The sequence below is a fragment of the Emydura macquarii genome, unplaced genomic scaffold, assembly GCF_026122565.2.
Source record: "Emydura macquarii macquarii isolate MOO-44397 ecotype Brisbane River unplaced genomic scaffold, CSIRO-AGI_Emac_v2 contig_2768, whole genome shotgun sequence".
In the NCBI taxonomy this organism is placed as follows: domain Eukaryota; kingdom Metazoa; phylum Chordata; order Testudines; family Chelidae; genus Emydura; species Emydura macquarii.
Window position 1 is genome coordinate 34515666 of NW_027132905.1, and position 22784 is coordinate 34538449.

Genomic DNA, 22784 nt, shown 5'->3' on the forward strand with positions numbered 1-22784 from the left:
AATTACCAGTAGCACCAGGATACCAAGGGTGGGATTTGCAGGGGAGCACAGACATTTCACAGATTTTTTGTTGCCATTATTTTGTATTGCAGGCAGTTTTAAAAGTTTGCTGACACACAAAAGTAATACCCAAGTGCTAGCACACAGCCCCAACTCTTTCATGTGCATTTTCCACAAACTCTCAAAGCCCCCAACACTGACAAACAGCAGCAGTGTGTGTCCAGGCCTGGCCAGAGATCCCACTCGGCAGCAGGCCATGGGACTTCTGCTAATATTGCACCATTACCACTTCTTGAGGGCTCAGCTTCTTTACTTTGCCCACCTGTAATGAGTTGTGATCTGCTGGAGTCCTAGCATCACATAGGGATACCCCACTGCACTGCTTCACAGGATAAGACTAGGAGAAATATTGTCCTGCCCAGGAGAGGGGGGAGACAGGGCAGTTACAAGAGGCACAATGGAGAGAGACTAGTTCATTCCATCTCCACAGATTTTTTTTTAAATACACAACAGAGCACCCAGTTGGTTTAGAATACCACACAGAAAGTGAAATGCTCTAAACTACCATTGTCTGGACTGAAGGGGGGTTTGCTCTGTCTTGCATTAAGTGCTGTCTTCCCTTGATACAGAAACACCTCTGTTGTGGACAATTATTGTACCCGTTATTTTCACTTCTGCAGAGGAACAGCTGATGAACTGTACACTACACAAGTAGTCTTGAACCATTAACTTGGTATGCTATAGCCAAAGAGATCACGATTTAGAACAAGGCTTTACTGATGTTTTTAGGTGTTTATGGTTTCTCAAATTTTACCGCATGTAACGCCAGTCATTCTTGTGTAGCAATTTCTGGACACGGAGTTCATTTGTGTATGTGAAGCCCCTTGTCTAATCATAAACTCAAGTTGGAGCTAAACTCATCTTCTAGATTCACTCAGCATGGCTTCTTTCATACCTACAAAGTATTTAGCACTATAGGAATGAGATCCATATGCCTAAGTATCTGAATAAGATTATTCAATTTAAGCAGCTGTCTCTGAAATTAATTTGGGAACGCTGAACAGTCAACAATGAGAAAATCAATTGGGAATGCATTTAAGTGTTTACACAGATGGTGCTTATTACTAGAGGAATCTGTACTATTGTTCTGCTACAGTTTTCCAGGTAGCCAGGTGAAACTTGTTTTTTCACTCAACTACTAAAATAAAGCCAGTAGGAAAGTTTTCTATTGTTCCTGCCATCAAACTGTCAACTCCCCACTCTATGGCACCTTCTATCCATAGGAAAAAGTTTCAAACTGTGGAATTCTGTAAGATACAAACTTTACAGAAGATATCTGATCAATGTAAAAAATACTTTATGCAATACATTAAAATACGAGAAGATAGACCATGTGTATGCACTTTAATAAGGCTTCCACAGCTCAAATGACAATTTTAGTCCAATATGTTTGCAAATACAGACAAAACAGTTAATGTGCCTTTGATCACATCTTGTACCTGTTTCCCCTGCACAGTTGTAAGATATAGCAATACCAAGGCCATTAGGTACATCTATACATTACCCCTGTAACTGTGTCTATTTATACATCATGGTTTACAATTCTTCCCTGTGAAGTTTGAGACTTAATTTTGGAATATTGTAATCTCAAGGAAGGAACTGTAGTAACAAAAACCAAAAATAAAAAACACCCCCCCACCCCGTGCCCCAAACCAGCAAATTGAAAAAAATATCAAATTTCCAGGGGCTATGTACATGAGTGAGTGCTTCAGTCTAAAAAGAAGAATAAAATCTCTTTCAGGCAAACAAGCCTGTTTTCAAGGGAAGGATTCAAGGGAAGGAGAGTTGCTTAATCAAGCACTAACAACAGCATATTGAACTTTTACTGAAGTCTTTACCTTGGGAAAGAATAAACTGCTCAGCTGCACTTTCGCCTCTCTCAGATCCAGCCCTTTAATTGGATCCAAATCCCGTATCTTGATGTACAAAAATCAAGATGAAACCAAGATTATTTCTAATGTAAGTCCCCTTTTCTGAATCATTTCCAAGCCATTATTTATGGCTTTACAACTGCCCCACACAGGATACTTTATATCAATTGTTTTGCCACTCTGACTAGTCCAGACTTGCTGCCTGAATTCCGACCATCTTCCCTAAATGGTTTTGGAGGTGGGAGGCGTAGATTAAAACAGTACAAACAATGGAGAAAAAGAATAAAGATTCATCATTTTATGAAGGGGAGCTGTAACTATTCTGATAAAAGGTGAATTTTAAAAAGAACACTATCAAAGTTACCAGGCCCATGTTTTTTTTTAATGTACCCTCCACTCCCCACACTCCTGACCCCTTAAATCTGCTGCAAAGCTCATGGGCACTGTTCAATACAGTAGTTTTGCTCTAAACAGCCACTTTAAAAACAATAAAAACACTGCCACAGCCCAACCCTCGGAATCCTATCCAGAGCTGGTGCACAAACTCAGCAAGAGGCCATTTTGCTAAGGGAACAGTTGAGTATGAAGCTACCAGGAAATATTTAACTTTATTATGAAAGATACCTTGACAGTGTCCTTTTAAATATTTAAGTGGTAAGTTATTTCCAGCTAATATTTAACAGGCTCAGGAAGAGATCCTTTCTGGGAATTACAGAAGACGTAAAAAACTAGTGCATTCCTGAAAACAGTGAGAACAAAAGGAAAATCTCTTCACATGAAAAAATGTGCCCCAAGTATGACACCCCACCCCCTTCAGTATCTCTGGTTCTGATGTTCTTGTCAAGATCAATTCAAGGTTCCTGAACTGATCAGTAGAGTGGAAATGATTTCTGGCTCTTGGCAGTAGCATACTGGAGAAAGATGTTATCAAAAGTTGTTAAAATATTCAACATTTCTAAAAACACATTTCACAGAGAAAGACCATGTGATTATTAAAGTTAGGATCATCTTCATGTTTGAAAGTGAAACTGCAAAAAGATGGGTGTCTGAAAGAGCCCCCGAGACAGCAGAGAAGGCAATTTCTTATCCCCCTTATCTCTGTGTTTAAGAGCCACTGATGGAAGGCTTTCACAGGTAGGCTATAGCTTACATTTTGGGGTACATATATGAAGTCTGAAAAAGCTAGACATTCTTCACAACTAACAAGTTCTTTACTTCCATGCTGTACTGAAAGAGTACTAGTGGATCAAAGACAGGATATCTGTAAGCAGGTTTGTGTCTAAAGAGTTACTTTAGGACAGATCAAGATGTTTTTGATCTACTGTAATACAATTTCTTATGGACAGATGACTGTGGTATGAAATCTGAGCAAGGAAACACAATAAAATGCCTCTCCCTTCCTCAGCTAGAAATGTCTGTCTGTAAACATGATAGATTGTTACTGCTACTATACTTTTACTTTTGTTTTATTAAATATAAATTTGAAACGCTCTCTTGAAGTCAGGATGTCCCTTCAGTGCAATCTGCTTTGACATAAGGCATTTTGGGGCAGTCATTTCCAAATGGGTTTCTGCCTTCTGGAAGAGTCAAGCAACTGTTTAGTTCTATATCCACCTTTGCTTTCATGCCCTACCATGTCAAAATCCTCTTCCTTTCTGGTCATTTCTCTGTTGCCAGTGATTATAAAAAAACATTAGTGTCCAAGTAGACCAGTCCCTGTAAGTGAGACAGCAACAAAGAAGATTACACACTTTCAAGATAAATTAAGGTAGATTCAAATAAATGGAGAAGAAATAAGTGTCTTACCTTTAAATCCTTCTTCAGGCATACAAACTGAAAAGGAAAGATGCCACATTAGAAACCTCTAATGGCAACATGACTTCTAAGAGAAGAATCAGGTGTCTGAAATGGAGGTTACATACCGTAACTTAAGGTTCTTCGAAAAGTGTGGTCTGGATTCCATACGTGGGGGTGCATGCACACCGTGCACCGGAGCCAGAACTGTTTGTAGTAGTGTCCGTTGACCTGCGTATGCATCAGCTACGTGATGTGTCTGAGGTCTTATGAGGCTGAGCCCTCCAGGTCCCTCTTATCAGCAGGCAAGGAGTCCGCAGTAAAGGAGATAGGGGTGGGACTGGAATCCAAATAGGGACCACACTTCTTGAAGAACTTCTGGTTACAGTAAATAACCTCCATTTCTTCTTCAAGTGCTGCTCCCTATGTGGATTCCATACATGGGTAGCGTAGCAAGCAGTACTCAGTGTGGAGGAGGAAGCAAGGGTTCATTGGAAGTCATAGTCTGCAGGACGGCCCAGCCAACTGCTGCTGTTGCCGGGGTGATGGCGTAGTGATGGTAAAGGTGTGGATGGAGGACCACGTGGCTGCCCTACAAATGTGTTGGAGGTAGAAGGCCAGTGCACAGTGGAGATTGAGGGAATGTAATGTGCGTGCCCTGGAGGAGACATGCAGTTTGGGGTAGAAGGTTGGGAGGTGAATAGATTGGGTTGAGGTGGAATGGAGAGGCCACCTTGGAGAGGAATTTAAGATGGTGTTGCAGGGAAACCTATTTTTGTGGAACACAGTAAAGGGCGGGTTGGCCATTATAGCTGCCAGCTCGCTAACCTGCCTAGTGGAGGTGATGGCTACCAAGAGCACCTTCATAGAGAGGTGGGCAAGGGAGCAGGTTGCCAGGGGCTTTAAGGATGGCTTGGTGAGAATAGAGAGGACAAGGTTAAGGTCCCAAGGATGGGTAGGCTTTTGGATTAATGGGAAGGTGTTGAGGAAGCCATGAAGGACTTGGGCAGTCATTGGATGGCTAAAGGTGGAAGGGAGGAAGGTACTGAGTGCTGCCAGGTGGACCCGGATAGAGGAATGGGCGAGGCGCAAGAGCCTAAGGTGGAGAAAGTAGTCAACGATGGTGAGTATGGAGACAGTCAGAGGAGAAGCGGGGGGCATGTGGTGGAACGCCCATGTAGTGAAGTGCCACCATTTCACCTGGTAGCAGGCCCTGGTGGATGGTCACCTACTGTGTGAAAGGACATCATGCATGGGGCGCGGAGCACACCCTGTCTATGTATGAGCCCCATCCAAGTACCAAGCCATGAGGTGAAACAGGCCTGGGCGGGGGTGCTGGAGCCGACAGCACACCTGCGTGAGAAGATCCAGGAGAGAGGGGAGGCAGATTGGATGGTATGTGGAAAGGTGAAGGAGGTCGGTGAACCAGTACTGACAGGGCCAAAACAGGGCTATGAGGATGAGGACCTTTCAGTCCCACTGCACTTTGCAGAGAACTTGCAGGAGGAATGGGATGGGTGGGAAGGTGTAGCGGAGTTCAGTTGTCCAGGGTAGGAGAAGCACGTTGCCTTGAGAGCTGGGACCAAAGGCTCCCCTGGAACAGAAGAGAAGAAGCTTGTGGTTTGGCGGTGGTCACAAAAAAGATCCCTGCGCGGTGTGCCCCAATGATGAAAGAGAGTGTAAAGTGGGGTCGTGCAGCTCCCACTAGTGATTATTGTGAAAGGAGTGGCTGAACATGTCCACAAGGGAGTTGCTTGTGCCCAGAAGATAGACCACGTGGAGTGTGATTCCAGTGCCAGAGGCACCAGTTCCAGAGACTTATGACCTCAATGCAAAGGGACGGAGATCTGGCGCCACCCTGTTTGTTTATATACGCAGCAGGTGTCATGCTGTCCCAAAGAAGTTGAATGTGGCAAGAACTGATGAGGGTAGAAACATCTGCCAGGTTAGGCAGACAGCCTGCAGTTCCAGGATGTTGATGTGCAGCTGTGTCTCTCTGGGGGACCAGAGGCCCCGGGTCATGCAGCCCTCCAAATGGGCACCACACCCCATGAGCAAGATGTCTGGAGTGAGAGTGGTTTGGGAGGGCTGAAAGGGATGCTGGCCAGAACATTGGACGGACTGCACCACCATGTGAGGGAAACCAAGACCGAGCTGGGAATGAGTACTCGTTTGTCTAGGTTATCAGACTGTGGGTCATAGATCGGATCAGAACCACAGTTGGAAACATTGCCTGTAACAGGCAGGCATACGGGGTGACTGAGGTACAAGCCACCATAGGCTGAGATGGGAGAGGCACTGGAATCTCCATCCTTAGAGGTTTTTAAGTTGCGGCTTGACAAAGCCCTGGCTGGGATGATTTAGTTGTGGTTGGTCCTGCTTTGAGCAGGGGGTTGGACTAGATGACCTCCCGAAGTCCCTTCCAACCCTCATCTTCTATGATTACCCAACATGCTCATAAGAAGCACAGCCATGGGCACAAGGGCAGGTCCCTGTCAGGGACCGCCTCTAAACACAGCATTGCTTCCCCAAGCCATGCCAGGTCAGGTAAGAAGTCACGTGTCGACACAACTACTTCACCTCTGAAGACATCTCTGGTGGAGCACAAGTCAAAACATTTCTGCAACCAACCTGTGCTGACTTCGGCCTCAGCAACCTTTGCCCCCAGCACTGTGTATGCCACCAGGACTGTCCGGACTTTTGCGCCTGGTTTCATGCACACCCAGCTGCTTGTCCCTGCTCACGCTGATGGCTGAGCTCATGTTACCCTATGCCAGCTCCGCACTGCATTCTGGTTTGCCGGCAGCCGTGGAGCTTCTATCACTGGCAAACAAACCTCTGCTGCTCTGCCAGTGTCCTTCTCTGCTCCAGCTTGTACCGCCAGTTCCACAGGAAGCTGAGACTTCATCGCCGACATACTCTACATTATGCCACACACCGCCCATCCCATCAGCACTGCCCTTCCCAAGCCAGCCCTCCAAGTCGTCCTCTTATAGTCCATTCATCCAAACCATACTTCTTTAATTTGCTGATAAGAATACTGTGGGAGACTATCAAAAGCTTTGCTAAAGTCAAGGTATATCACATCCACTGCTTCTCCCACATCCACAGAGCCAGTCATTTCATCGTAGAAGGTAATCAGATTGGTCGGGCATGACTTGCCCTTGGTGAATCCATGGTGACTGTTTCTGATCACATTCCTCTTTTTCAAGTGTCTCAAAACGGATTCCTTGAGGACCTGCTCCATGATTTTTCTGGGGACTGAGGAGAGCCAGTGGTGCCAGGTGTCGCCTGGGAAGGAACTGGAGAAGTGCTCATCAACGGTGAGGCATGCTGCTCCAGTGGATCCGATGGTCCCGGATCTGACTGCGAATGTGGGTGCATAGCCTCCTCCATGAGGTGCTTCTGGAGGTGAAGCTCTCGAGCCTTAAGAGTTCTAGGCAGGAAGGAACAGCAGATGGAGCAACAGACAACAACATGGGTTTCTCAGAGGCAGTAAAGACAATGTTGGTGCTCATCGCTCACAGAGGAGCGTAGGCACGAAGCACAGCTTTTGAAGCTGGCTTGCCAGGGCATAGTCCCTTGAGGCAGGTGGAACTGCCCACAAAGGGTAAAATGAATGGAAACCTAACTATTGATTGGCAACTTTGAAGAACTATATACAATAATAACTAATAGATCAGTTGTTTGGATGAAAAGAGGGCTTCTTAGCAAGCTAAGAGTGAGGAGGAAGAGGGGTTCTGACTCTGACCACACGGTAGTAAGAGGGAACCAGAGGGGCATCGACCTGCACAGCCTCATAAGACCTTGGATGCATTATGTGGCCGACGCACAACACACACGCGGGTCAACGGACACTACTACAAACAATTCCGGCTCTGGTACATGGCATGCATGTGCACCCATGTATAAAATCCACATAGGGACCAGCACTCGAAGAATTACAGCATATTGCAAGCTTTAAGTGAATCTTCAGGTGCTGGCTACATGGAAATCTTGAATACTTCTGTCTTTCTATTACTAGACTTCAGCTCCAAAAATAAGTCTCTTGTGCTTAACATTTTTTGCTCCAAAGGCAGTACTACATGACCATAAATCATTTTTGTTGAAGCAACCAACCAGGAAAGAGTACAGTGGTAATGTGTTTTCATAAATAAGAATGTTTTTAGAGTATAATTATGAAATATTCTTTACCTTGCATAACATCATCCATTGCTGCATAATCTGCAATTGGTTCATCAGCCTATAAAACAAAACAAACAGAACTAAAAAAGTAACAACTTGAATACTAGAAGTTTACAGGTCCTCTTAGCTAAGCAAGAGACTCTGGCATATGTGCATTTAAACAGACTGGAGAAGAACAGAAATATGTGTTGCCAAAGAAGTTTTCCCAGGGTAGGTTTGGGTCGGAGGGCAATAAAAGGAGGACTAGAAGTACTTCTGAGGCTTTCGGTCCCCAATTCAGAAATGTATCTGTTTAGGAAGGGCTTTAGTCCCATTGCAGTCAACTAAGCACATGCCAATTGGGGCCATTGTATTTTGTTGTACTGCGTGCTTACAAAGCACATCAGTGCACAGATACGGAAACACTTACTTATCCTGGAATACTAACAAATACTGTCCTTTGCCCAACCGGCACCTGTTAAACTTACAAGTGCACAGGTTAGTGACACCAGTTAAGGCATTAAGTTAGCTTGGACCATCAACGAGAGCTCTTTATAGAGCTGAAGATTTTTCTTACCTCAAAAAGGAGGACAGGAAATTAAGTATGAAGAACTATTCTGAAATTACAGTTTAGTGCTCAAAAGACTAAGTGTGAAAGTTGAGTGCACAATCTTAATTCTAATGGCCTTGCACGTATGCAATACAGCAACTTTCACATTCACTGTACACATTTATCTTTGGTTGTACAAAAAATATTAACTTCTCAGATACTGTATATCAGACAATTAAAGACAAGGCATGCATCATAGGAGAGTTACAATTGCACATTTCCTTATTCAAGTGCTTAATTGTGCAGTCTCAATATTGTATTAGTGTAATTCTGAGTTGATATAATTTCTGTTTCCAGTCAGCATTTCCTTTCAGCAGATCACCACAAATCTCATGTTACCTTTAATAAAATGACTGACTCTGGAATGACTCCAAGGGCGCCAAGTGTTGCAGTGTCATCATTTAGTATCTTCCCATCGATTGACAAATTCTGGTCAAATGGAGCAACTGAAAATGCATGCATGATCTGTGCCAACACAATAAAACACACCGATTTTGTGCAAAGCAAAGCAAGTAACAGTCCTACACACACCAATAATACTGGCAAAAACCTCGCGTGTTAGGACACGGTACAGAAAAGAAAGCCACTGACTTGTATATCATGGCAGGTACCACTACCCCACCAGAGAACCACTGAGCAATGCTTTGCAAGAGCCCCTTTTGTACAGCCCACACCTGGTGCAGAAATGTGGCAGTTCTACTGTGTTTAGGGTCTTCCTCATCCATGGGTTGGAAAATAAGATTTGTCTGTGAGTTACCATGACAGATCTTGCAGTATTTTATAAGTTCTTCCTTAAGCTTATCATTATTTTAGATTTTCCTATCTAACAGCTAAGACTGCAAGATGTTTTAGGTTGCAGATTTACTTCGTCAGCAGCACGCTCGCACACACGCACATGATAGCAGAGGAGAACACTGTCTTCAGGAACAAAGGAAGTTTCTTCACCTGTATTTTCAGCTCTTTCAATGTCTGGTTGGCAGAAACAAGTAGTGCCTTTTCCCCTCTGACTTTTCTATGCCGCGTGCTCCGTCTGATGCCTTGCTTTTGATAAACAACGTAGTTCTGGTGGGATATCTTCTGACGTTTCGCACTACCATTAGTCTAGGAACAAGGGTCAGAAATGGGAAGTTTGCTTACTGAATTCAGTGATAATGCAACTTCTTCAGTTTTCTTCAGTTTACATGTGGCTTTGTAAACAAGCTATTTAAACAAGACAAGCCAAAAACATTAAAGTGCATATGTGATATTCAACTGGCATCAGAAAGGTCGCAAGTAACGCAGGACTTGCTCAAAGATGTCCACATTTCCATTTTTCACTCTAGGACAGCATGGAGTACTGAATCACTTTTCAAGGTGTAGTAAATATTTAATGCTGTAGTAACCACTTCTCTCCAAAAAAGAGTACAGATAGGAAGACACTACCAAAAATCAGGAGTAAGACAACAGTATGTATTACCACCACTTGAAGTAAATACCTCAGTATTTCTTTGGGTTCAGGAAGAGCACGCCCCAGTGTTAGGACAGATGTACTTGGACTAGGAATGTTTAAGAATTCTAGGCCCAAATTTAAAACTGTTCCAAACCTATGAAAGTCCTCTAGGTTCTAGGTTTCTTTTAAAGAAGGTAAGTTAAGTGAGGAAATATCGTTTATTGAATCAACTTCTGCTGGTGAAGGGTACAAACTTTCAAGCTTCACAGAATTCTTCTTCACCTATCTTGTGTGTCTCATATCCTGGGACCAACAAGGCTACAACACTTTTAAAGATGACTTAATATTCACCATTTTTTGGGGTTAACAAAAGCTACATGTTCAGTAATTTAATAATACCTTGAACTTGTAGAGAATCTTCTATCAGAGCGTTAGAATGTGCTATACATTTAATAGACTTTCACAATATCCCTGTAAGATGTACTAACAAGGAAACGAATCAAAACAATATTAGCTCCACATCCATATCAGAAACACAGGAGCAATTGGTTTGTCAAACAGAACAAAAGGGGAAGGAAATTTTACTCTTATGATGGTATAGAACAATAAGCTTAAAAATAAAGAAATTGCTATATTTCTTGTTTCAATTGCAAACAGTAAATAAAGCAAAGATTCCTGTATTGTCAGAACCGGACACTCTGGTATCAAGAGAGAAACGCAAAATTGTGAACCCGGCAGCTTTTTAGATCTCTACCTGGTTAAAATCTGGATCCTGTTCCCCTTCTGGTTTGGCTTCTTCCCTTTCCTCTTCAGCTTCTGAACTGCTAACATTCAGTTCTGGAGCAGCTTCCTTCATTACCTGAAGTTATACAAATCACGTGCTATGTAACACTGTTCCACCAGCACAAACTCAGTTTGTCTCAGGCCTTTTAGCAAGTTGCTTTTAGAGAGTTTTAAAGGGTGCTACCTCAATAAAATGAGCTGAAACAGGTCACAAGGATAAGTGACGGTAGGGTATAAAACACCAACTGCACTCTGAAGCCCTAACCCGGGTAGATACTCGGAGTGCATCAACCTAGGACATACACTAGCACTTTATCTCTTACAGCGTGATAACATGTATAGCTGGTAAGTTATCTTTTAATGGATTTTGGATGCTGACTTAAATGAGAGAAACCACTGCAGGGATCTGCTGCTTTCTATTGCTCAGGGACCGCATTTCCCTCTCTAGACAAAAGGAAAGTCTTTGGGGCTGGATTCTTTCCCCTTCAGCCAGCTTCTTCTCTGATCCAACCTGTGTGTGTTGAGAGAGTTGTAACAAAGAGAAACTAATATCCTCCATAAATCTCTCTCTCTCTCTCTCTCTCTCACTGTCTCTCACACACACGTCACATGATTGCATTTAGCAGATTGACAGAAGCGCTAATGAGTTATTTATTGGTCTGTCTGCAGTTAATTTATAAGTAAGCTACAGATAAATAATTTATACATAACTATCCCTAAGTTACTTTGTGATAAGTGTACCTACTCTAGACTAACATATGTATTTACACTTTACATGTATTTACTGGGCTCCTCAGATAGTGTCAGAGGCTGGAATTGTCAAGGGAACTTATGGGAATTTCTGCAAACTCCCACCTGAATGCCTCAGACATGCTAACCCTCCTAGGTGTATGCTTCTCCCTAAGTGTATTTTGCAACTAAAGGCTTCCTCACATTTTCTAAACAAAAAGCATGAATTGCAACATTCCCAAAGTTATTAGGAGTTTATCAAAGTTTTCACACTTACAGAATATACAACGGTGGCTGCAAGGTGAAGAGACAAGCTACTCAACTTCCACTCTAAGATTCCTTATAATGTTGAATGTACATCTTTAACTAAATTTATATCAGTTACTGCTAAACACCTGTATCTGCCTTGAAGTGAAGGCAAGTGTAGTGACAAATACAGGTTAATTGATTTCTGAAGCAAAATAAATCTGCGCTACAGAAAGTTATTTGTTAAAATAGTGAGCATTCACCCCCAGGAACACCATAAAACTTGGTGCAATGACACCAGATATTAATGGGCAGTAACAACATTTTGGTACTACTGATTCTTCTCAATGTTTTGATTTTTTTCAAAGTAAGACTGTTTTCCATATAAGTGATCATGTGGAAGGGCAGTTAAATTCTTTCTTGAGTAGAGGTCCAGTTGATTAAAAATCTCATCTAGAAATAATCTGCAAGGTTCCATCAGTTCTACATGCATGCAGATTCTCACATACTACTCAAAATCTGCTCACCCCTGCAGAGACAAAGCAAATGTCTGCCTCAGAACTGTGGCCTTAGCAACTCACAAGCCATCACACCCTAGCTGCTTCTGTTAACTCTTACACTCATTATTTAAAGCTAGATTTAAATGTGCAAGGAGCTGAGCCACTCAACTATTATTGACTTCACTGGACATTGACAGTACTCAGCACCCTTCGGAAGGCAGAACCATTCCCAGGATCTGGCCCTGAGCCAAAAGAAAACAATTCTTATTGTTCCATTTATTTTCCTCTGGAAGTGATAGCAGATGGAATAAAATGAATATAACCATTATTTCACCCTCCTCCCCGACACAGGCTAGCTTGTACACTTACAGCAACTAGTGTAACCCCCACACAGCTCCTGCATGGACTGAGCTTCTACATCAGTTTCTCAACGACCAATCTGTGGATCGGCACCATCCCTGACACAGTTTAGGAAGGCAGCAAGCTGGTCCCGGATATCAAAAAGATTGAGAAAGACTGCTCTAGCGGGTCCTACCTATAGACTACAACAATGGCTACCAGAGCCCTATGATACCATTTCCCAGCATTCCTGGAGTCAGAATGGACTAGAAACTGCTGTTGAGGCCAAACGGGAGGCTTCTGCATGGGATGATCAGGCAGTTTGCAGAGGTGGCTCAGAGAGTCTCTGATTAATCCCCGTGCCCACAAAAGGAGCCTTTGATCTACTGTGGGATTCAATGCATACGTCACACAGTTCCAGCCCTGCAGAGATCAGTGTCCGAAGTGGCAGAGATATGACCTGGCATCACCTACTGAGAGCCAACAGAGACCTTCACAGATCTCCAGACTAGGGAGCCAGGGGAGGACCTGCCTCACAATCAGACAGTACAATAAAGGAGCCCCCTTTTTTGTTTACGTTGGTCAACGCTCACAGTGCTGCACCACTTGTCTCTGGACTCATCTCTAGCATACCATCTAGTTGGGAAGGTGCCAGGAGCTGGGGGTTAGGAGGAGAGTTGGGAGATGGGGAGTTGTTTGTAATGTTTATTACTTTATAAATGTTTATTACTTTTTAGTTAACCCTAACCTTTTCCTTCCCCAGATCCTATTTTCCTGTTCTCAGTGAAGTCCCCTTTTGGGGGTGTCATTGCTTTGCTGGGGTTTTTGTTTATGTACTTTGTGTATTGGGTTTTATACTCTTTGCCAGTGGGGTAGAATTATTCATTTTTCCAAGGGACAGTATCTCTTGGGTCTCAGGCACAGTGAGGAGTCACTTTGCGGGGAGGCACCAGGCATCACAAAAAAGAACCCAGGACTCAAACCCATGTGAGGAGAGGGGAGATGCACCTCCAAATTGCTAGCACCAGGGAAGAAACATGAGCCAGACCTTGAGGGAAGGGCTACCCTACTAAGGCCTAACTTGCTACATTAGAGGCCAACTAGCCAGTAACTTTTTACAGAACAGAATAAAACGTCACAAACTGAATATAACATACTGTGCAGCCACTTCACAAGAGCCTGAGTTCACAAACTTCCAGAGAGCTGAGAAGTTAAACATGTTTCAGGGAACTGTCGGTAGCCAGCTGTTTACCCTATCGCTCCTCTTGACTCTTCAAAACACCACACTCCAGATTTGAACAGCACAAAGAAGCAGAGCTACATTTAGTTCCACTCATGGGCTGATGGACATCAGTAAAATCTGTCCTATCCACTATGCCCTTTGAAAAACTCCTAGTACAACAAAATCCTATGACCTTCCCACATTGAAGTGCCTTTATCTTGCTACCATCAGCTGGTTCTTGTCATCTTATCTGAGTTTTCCTAGAATGAGTTTTGATTTCCCACCAAGAACTACAGAGCATTAACAAACACCAAAAAGAAGACAGGAGGTTTACTGTAAAGAACCTTCAGATATTTGTAAAGCAAGTTCTAGAGCCATTATTTACCCTGAAAAATGCTGTTTAATTTTTTGGTATCTCAAATTTACAACCTCACCTTGTGTTTGATTTTTAAAAAGCATCTTAACTCAACAGTAGCAAACAGTGAAAAAAATCAAATATCTAAAAGTACTGTAATGAAAGCTTTAAGTTTATGACATTTTTGGTTAGTACAAATGATAGTTTGAAGGGTTACCATAGCATTGGTTCTTTTGCCAAACAGTTTCTAATAAGAGCAAGCAGATTGCTTCAGACCAATAATATTATCAGAGGTCACCTATACTGAAGAGGTACCCTTAATATAGCAGCTCCCACTGAGAGCCTTATTCGCAGAATGGAGGCACAGAAACAATGTTGAGTAATTTCTCATGCAGCACAGGAATTCGCTTTGCCAATATATATTCTTATTTGATAACTATTTATGTAGTTATCTTGGCTACTAATCAGTACAGTTTACCTTTAATGAAATTCAGTGAAGATTGGCAGTGAGGTATCAGTACCTTTTTATTATCCACCACTTTATGAACATAGATGGTGGCCTGGGTGTACTCACGCAGGTCCCTCTGCTGCTGGCATAATAACCCTTCTCTGCATTCTGGACACAATTCTAGACGGATAAACAAGGAAAGTCTGGTTAAAATGCCAATAGATATTTTAGGTGACACTGACATTACACAAGGCACAGCTACAAATATTTAATACCTTTCATAATTAAATGGAGAGTGGCTCACACAATTATGGAGATAGAATTCTCCAAACTCTGCATTTACTCTGTAACTGTTAATGAGAAACTGGTATCTATCTTTTCCACTCCTCCCTTAAATTCTGACCATTTATGCTAAAATGGCAGCTCCTCTTCTAACCCCACAAGGGAGCCAGCACCAACTAGAAAAGCTATGCTACAGACACTGGTGGGGATGAGACTCACTTACTAGGCTCAGAATCGAAAAGCGTGCTCTCAGGGATCGTCTCAGCAGTTTGCATTCTGATGATTTTGATAACGTGATCCACAACAAATAGTTTTTGTATCGTCTCCCATTCACTGGGCCATATTAGAGCTATACTGTGCAAAGAAACATAACATGCTTCATAACATAGAAAAACCAAGCCATAAATACAGCTGTGTAGATTACTCACCATTAAAAGAAACTATGCACAAGTCTTACAAATGCACTGGGCTGTGGGTTTCAGAACCCTTGAACTGTTAACAATAATCTCTCCACCACCTAAAGCAAAACTAAGCAGGGAGGAAGGATTAAGATGGAAGAAAAAGTATGGAAGTGGAAGATGTGTTACATCTAGCTCTGTGCCATTAAAGAAGCAACTCCACAAAGCAAGAAATCCATTGATGGTATCTGATATGCTAAAGATAAATTTAGTGGAAAGCAACTCTGAGAAAACCTGTGCCCATTCTAATGCTAAAGGTAAGGGAGCTTCCAGTGTCAAATAATAGTCATTCTGACTTGAGCTAATTTAGTTCCTAATAATAAGCTCTACTTTACTGATCAGATTTCCTTCTCAGCCTTGCTTCTGAACGTGTCCAGTACGTTCTGCATCAAGATTTATTTAAAGGTGTAAAAGGGTTTCCACATCAAGGTCATTCAGAAACAGAGGCATCTCCCAGGGAAACATATTGCAATTACAGAAATCAACAATACTGGCCCCACAGGTCACTGGATTCCCATATTTCTGGGGGAGGGTAGGAGGAAAAATACCTGACAAAGGAAGACAAGTGAACAGAAGAAACTCACAGTTTAGAGTCTTCTTTGGTCATGGAAGCAAATGTGAACATAAGGCCCCCGTGTGGGCAGAGAAGAGCACTATTTCCTACTGAGGATACAGGACTGCACCTTGTAGGCCTCCTGCTCAAAACAGGAGAAGAGAAAACAAATAGGTACTTGGCATGGTTAGACAGACCAGAGTGAATTTTTTTGGGAGGACAGTAAATTCACCAAAAAATACACTTTTAAGGGCATGGAAACTATTTGGGAATGTGGAACAAATCTAGCAAATTATTTCAGCTGAAAACAACTTGCATTTTTTGGTAAGCATCTAAATGTATTGAATCAACATTCTGTTTTGAAAATGCTGATTTGAATCAACATTCAAAATGCTGTTTTGTTTGACCCAAACAATTTTGTTTTGGTTTTTCACTCTGGCGAGAAAATTTGGGGGGGATTTTTTGATTTGACAACAAAATGAAAAAGTCAACTATTCACTCAGCTCCAGTCAGGCACATCACACAGTTATGCTATATCACTAACAAGAAATCACAAGTCAGCAAATAGCACTGAGAAGAGAGATAAGGAGAGTACTTAAATTTGTGATTTTATAATAAGTATCCAAAATACAGAAGCATTAGACTGCTGGGATCAGGGAATCCTATCTTTTTTTGTATCTTGGGAAGTTACTCTTGTATCTAGCACTGAAGGGAGGATTTTCATCTCTCATTAATGACAGACTACGGAGGCAGGATTGAGTTATGTCCTTTTGCCAGGACATTGCTTTAGTCATGAGAATAAACCAGTCAATCTAGTATCTAATCTGACCAGCTCATCGAGACAGAGTAAACATGGACATTCACTGTTTCTTAGAACCTATAATAACCAATATCATCTTAAAAATCCCAGTGCTTCCTTATTTCCACAAGGACAATCACTACACAGTAGGATATTTTAGCACCATTCTACACTGCACCATATAAACATCATCTAAAAGTCAAATTACTACATATAGACCTAAAAGGAATAAAGGGAGTTAAGTGAAGATTTAAAATATGAACCAATTTACCTTACAAATTTTCTCCATTCTTCTACAAAAAACTGTGATACAATGTAGAGCTCATCTGTCTCCTGGAAAAACAGACCTCATTTAAATTAAACCTAACAATGGAGATAGAAAAAACTTAACATTCTTTACAGTAACTTCATTCAAGTGAGACTTATGAAAGCCAACTAAAATAATTTGAGATCAAGTAATTAAGAACACAGCATACATGAATCCTTGTGTTACTGCTTATATTACATAAAAAATTAATTCAATTTTGAACCCAATTATCTTCAATTCATTGAATAAAATAATTTCTATTGAACTCCAGCAGCCTTATGGCGTGCAGTTTCAGATTTACAGGCAGAACATATTATACTAAGTATAGAATTGCACTTCGCTGCTTCTATAGGCAGATCTTGTTGCACACACAAAGGGCTACTCGCATTCCTTCATTCCCCACTCCCGAGTTTCCTGTATGCCCCCTTCCCATCCCTGCTATTTCAGGGTCTCCCTATAATCCCGCCCCAACATACACATGCCGAGGACATTGCGTCCCTTATTTCTCCCCTCTGCCCATATCAAGATCCCCCATTCTCCCTGCCCCATGCCAGGGGCTCTGTGTATCCTCCATACCATTATCCTCCATCTTCTCCTTCAGGGGCTGTCCCCATTACTCTATCCCCTCATGCAAGGGCCCCCAGGCTCCCTCAATGCCAGGGGCCTTTTGTGCCATCCTTATTTTTCCCCACCAGTCTTATATCATTCAGGGTGTCAACATGTTGAGTTCCATTGGGAGGAAGGGCAGAGCTGGGACAGGGGTGGAGTTGTAATGGCAGCCATGAACTGGTCCTTTGATCTACAGACAATTAGAAAGACGATTGGAGCTGCTGGATGTGCCAATCTCATGCTGAGGCTCTCTCTCTCATTTCCCCTTTCTGCTTTTCTGATTTACACCAAAATCAACAGGGTTCTGCCCACTGATGCCTAGAACATTCCCAGAAATTTTGGAATCGATTTGATGTGGTGTTCAAAAGTTACACTCAGAGAAATAACAGTGCGTATGAAACACTCCTCCTGCTGCTACCACTGTACCTCACACATTCAGGGAGGTGGCAGTGAAAACAGCTTTGCTACTCCTATCATGACAGGCCCCATGCATTCACCACCACCTGCCTTACCTGGGACTTGTTTGATGTTTAAAGACACTCCACCCATTCGCCAGTTTTTGCCTGCTGCTGAGAGAGACACCAACTATATAGCAAGACAAAAACCCTTCCCTCTAACAGGGTTCAGAATGGAATTCTCCAGCACTGCGTCAGGAGCTAGTGCTCTAAACCCAACCCTGTGGTGTAGAAGATTAATTAGCACTGCTTCCACATGAAATTGTTTGGAGGTGCTGCTCTTACTGCTGGCTCAGTACCATCGGAGCAGCAGGAGTAACACAGTATTACTGTCAAACCACTTTCTTCTACAATGTATTTAGGAGATTAAGGTCCAAATGCTGCCCTCAGATGGGGGTGTTATTTCTCAGGATTGAAAAAGAATTTAAAATACAATCCAGTAAATAAAGCAAATGACAGGGTGATAACCTTAACATTTAAGAGCAAACCAGTGAGGTAACAACTGTACTTGCAATTGGTTGATAAAAGGGAATTCTTTTCTTTGGTACATTTAAGACTCACCTTGCAAAACAAGAACAGTGGAAACAGATTCTCTTTTGAATGAAAGAACTAAAAGGCAAAAAAAGTACTGATTGTGGGCTGCCATTTCTGCTCTCATCTCTTCCCCCAGCAGGGCTGTTCTAGCCTGCTCCCACATATGGCCCCAAAGACCTTTCCAGCACGTAACTTTTCAAAGCAGCTTTTCCCCATCCAGTCATCCATAAACAGCTCCTCTCTGGAAAGCTAGAGCCACATACAAGTTTCGCTGGAGGAAAAAGGGATGGTTACAGGAGGGGGAAGAGGTGCAGCAGGAATAGCTGGGCTACTGTGACAAATGACCGGGATGCTTGACAAGATCATCTGGAGAAAGCAGGCATGTTCAAGGAGGAGTGGATGTGGGAGCAAAAGGTAAGGGATAAGAACCAGGCAGGAGACCTGGAGACACAGGTGAGGCCATATTCAGTAACTAGCTGAGATTCAAGATTACGCTGAAAGAGGTTTACTGATGTTCAAGTGACACTTGGATGGAAAGGAAAACTGTGTCAATTCCAAGCTGAGAAGTGGGAGTATCCAGAAGAACTGAGAGGAGGAAAATTCACTAATTTCTCTCTGACAGAATATCAACCACCATGCAATAAATGCTGCGAGGATGGTCCAATGACTAGGGTGTCCACTTAGGACTCAGGAGATCCAGATTCAATTCCTTTCTCTACTACAGACACCTTGTGAGACCCTGAGCACATCACTTAGGCAGAGATTCAGTTCCCCATCTATACAATGGGGATAACAGCCCCGCTCAACCTCGCAAAGGTATTGTGAGAATAAATGCATTCCAGTTTGTGAGGTGCTCAGATATTGTGGTAACAGGGCCAGACAAATACCTAAGATACACAGAAGATGCCTGAGGAAATTTACTTTAACTGGTATTTGCTATTCTTTTTCATTTTAAAGGACATTCTTTTGTAAGATACACACTTCTATAAATGCCAGTCAAAAAAGTACCCTGGAATTCTTTATCCAAAAAGAGTATCCAAGTCAGTGCTTAAAGGATTTGTAAGTAACTTTTCAATAAGCTTTAAAACATATCTAATATTTTGCTCAAGGATTACACATGCAACTTCCTCTTTGATACATCAGAAACTGACATTCTATTGTCAAATGCAAGAGTACAGTAATACCCTTTTCCAAGATCTGGTAGATACTCAGAACTTTTTCCTAGTCTTTGTACCTGAGGCCAGCCACCAAGACATGGTCTGCATTTGTCTTGAAACAGGTTCTGGAGAGCAGTCTTCTGCTCACTTGCCATCATCTTATGCAAGGCTTCATTTTCCTCCCCTTCTCTTTCCAGAATCTGTGTGAAACAAAGAGTTGTTTTGGCCATGTGTGTTTGTTTTCAAAAGTACTACTAAAAACGCAAAAGCAGATTTTTTTTCTCCTTTACATTTTAAGCCAGGTTAATGTCAACATTAAAGCTCAGGATGCCACCATACATGAATTGTCAAAAGGCTTACAAAATCATCAGATCTTCAGATACCTTGCACTGGGAACAGCACTCTTTGCTATTTGGAAATTCTGGAGCCTTTGGAAAATACTGCTTGAGCTTTTTCCAGGCTTCTTTAGAAACAACCCTCCTTTCATTTTCTGATATGCATAGGTCACCTGCATGGAGAAAGCCAAGAGCACATTTTTATTCTGCACATGCTCAGCAAAAGTTTCACAACACGAAATAGATTTAAGAGATGACTTGTCTGAATACAGCAGTCGATGTTTATACCCTTATAACCTGACACTTATGTCAGCACTAGAATAAAGAAATAGCAATTTATACAGAAGAGTCACCTTCAGCCTCTATTTCCACCCCATAAAGGATTATGTTTCCTCCTGGAGGTAGGATTTTAGTGCTTACTCACAGCAACAGTGTTTTAACAGCTATAGCTAATTATTTTAAAAGCTAAACCAATACATTCTTAAATACAGCATTCACATTTTAAAAACAGACTAATCTTAAATCTACCATGTTTGCCCTTTGGATTTATAAAACCATGTGCCTAAGCATCAGATCCAAAGATAACCAAAGGAAAGGAAAAACAAAAATGCTTGGAAGACCAAGAAGAGAAATCAAGGGCAAGAATAGCACCAGGAGAGAGGCTACAAACACACACAGACAAGGGCTATTTGTGGGTGCCTAGAATTAGGTACCTAAAAAAGTGGCTTGATTTTCAAAGACATTAAGAACCCCACAACTTTTATTGACTTAAAATGGAAGCTGTGTGTGCTACATACCTCTGAAAAATAAGATTACTATGATTTATTTGCCTAAATATGGCTTTAGGTGCCTAATTTCAGATACTCAAAATTCTGTCTAAAATGTTCTCCTCGTACATTTTACAACTAACATTCTGAAAATATTATTGTTTAAAACAATCTATAGCAATCGCTTTGAGTGTGAAGCTCAGGACCCATAATTAAACATAGCAGATTCCTCTTTCCATAATGCCCATCATGGAAAAAAGCAAACTGCACAAAACTGCGCACAGAAAGCTGAATGCCACTTATAGTATACCCCCATCACTTGAATCCTTTGATCAAGAGTGCCTTATTACATCCAGCTGGGTGGAATTAATTGTATGTGATAGAATATATGAATTGAGGCGTACCAAATATTATTCAAATATAATACCAATTACTTACATATTATCATTTATCGTGAACTATTTTTCAGGAAATTGACAGATAAAGAAAAGAGAACTGACAATCAGTAAGAATGAATTAACAGAAAGGATTTATGGGAGTTATTCTGGTAACAGCTATGCCACAGAAAGGTCCCTGTCCTGCAATACAGGCACCAGATGTGTGCAGAAGACTCAATGTGGTGGGAAAACAAAATATTTCATATATATATGCTACTTCATTGTTGACAGACTGAACAAGCCATAATTTTTGCTTAACTTATACTTGTGAAGGGAAAAGGAACAATATGACTGAGCCCCCACTATAATTGCGGCTGCTGAGTCAAAAGCTAGATGGTGCTACAAGGTGTGGTAACAATGGTAATGCCAATGCATAACAAAATGAGAATAATTTCAATACAGAGGGTAAAGTAGTGAATGTCAAACAGTAAACAACAAAACACTGACATGATGAAGAATGATGCTCAATCTTTAAAGTGGGTATTAACCAACAGTGGGGAAAAAAAACTTGAAAAATTGCTGTACTTGAGGAAGTAGAGGCTAGCTAAGAACTATTTAAAGTTTCTTTTCTCTCACTTTCTATAGTCTACCCCAGCATGAAATGGGTTCTAGTTAGCCACAAGATACAGAAAAAAAACAAACCTCAACACTGGGGAAACTCCACGGCTGAATTTTTTTAGTATTAGAACCACTCATCAATGCCACTGACCTGTCATCTATCATTCTGACAAAGTCTGAACTCCTGCCAATTCCCCAAAAGAAAAATAGCAATACTCCATTGGCTTTACTACAATAAATAAAGGTCAGACTGGTTGTTTTAAAATAGCATTTAATGAAACAGTTCAAAATTTGACCAATTAACAACTTAGGTTCACTATATGGAGAAAACAGGACTGGGATGATTTTCAGAAACCATCAGGGACATGAAAATAAGACTGTGCAAGTGATTGCTCTGACATCAAGTGATTAATGAAAACAGACCAATAAGCTATAGTGAGGTGGAAAATGAGATCAGAATGTATAAATGCTGTACCATCTGGAAGGCAAAGACCCTGACCACTGTCCCTTCTCATTATCTCTCCCTATTCAGAAGTAGATTCTGGGCATGAACATCAAAGATGGCCTAACTTGGTAATCAGATAAAAGATACTCAACAGGGTCAGGGAACTACTGAAGAGGGAGAAATTATAACAATCCTTTGAATTAAGAGATGAAAAAAAGTTCCTGACATATGCACGTAAGAAGATGGTAGTGGGAGTTCATAAGGCAAAAACTCATGATATATTTGGACACAAGCCAGACCTAACAAATCAAGCACTGGGCTTTGCAGAAAGCACTATTAAGGCAGTAGTTTCCTCCACTGCAAAATTAAGAATCTATTACAGATTAACTGATACACTTAATTCAGTGGAAAATTATGAATGCATAAGGTGAAAAGGGCATTTTACAGGAGCAATCTGAGGTTCTCTCTGGATAATGAAACCTGAACTTTTGATGGCCCCAATATGTAATTTCATTTATTTTTTATGTGGACTAAAGTC

General features: G+C 41.7%; 1 protein-coding gene across 2 annotated transcripts in view; it reads right to left on the reverse strand.

Annotated features, from left to right (window-relative positions):
• Positions 1 to 1387: 1387 nt before the first annotated feature.
• Positions 1388 to 22784, reverse strand: part of USP48 (ubiquitin specific peptidase 48) — a 59699-nt gene continuing 38302 nt past the window's right edge. For both annotated transcript variants that reach the window (XM_067567003.1, XM_067567002.1), the window contains 12 exons: positions 20088 to 20212; positions 19782 to 19904; positions 16914 to 16975; positions 15875 to 15985; positions 15056 to 15186; positions 14624 to 14730; positions 10683 to 10787; positions 9445 to 9600; positions 8839 to 8964; positions 7920 to 7968; positions 3738 to 3764; positions 1388 to 3647 (listed from right to left, as the gene is read on the reverse strand). In XM_067567003.1, coding sequence (XP_067423104.1) covers positions 3625 to 3647; positions 3738 to 3764; positions 7920 to 7968; positions 8839 to 8964; positions 9445 to 9600; positions 10683 to 10787; positions 14624 to 14730; positions 15056 to 15186; positions 15875 to 15985; positions 16914 to 16975; positions 19782 to 19904; positions 20088 to 20212 — 1145 coding nt within the window. In that variant the 3' untranslated portion in view covers positions 1388 to 3624. The remainder of the gene's footprint in view (positions 3648 to 3737; positions 3765 to 7919; positions 7969 to 8838; positions 8965 to 9444; positions 9601 to 10682; positions 10788 to 14623; positions 14731 to 15055; positions 15187 to 15874; positions 15986 to 16913; positions 16976 to 19781; positions 19905 to 20087; positions 20213 to 22784) is intronic.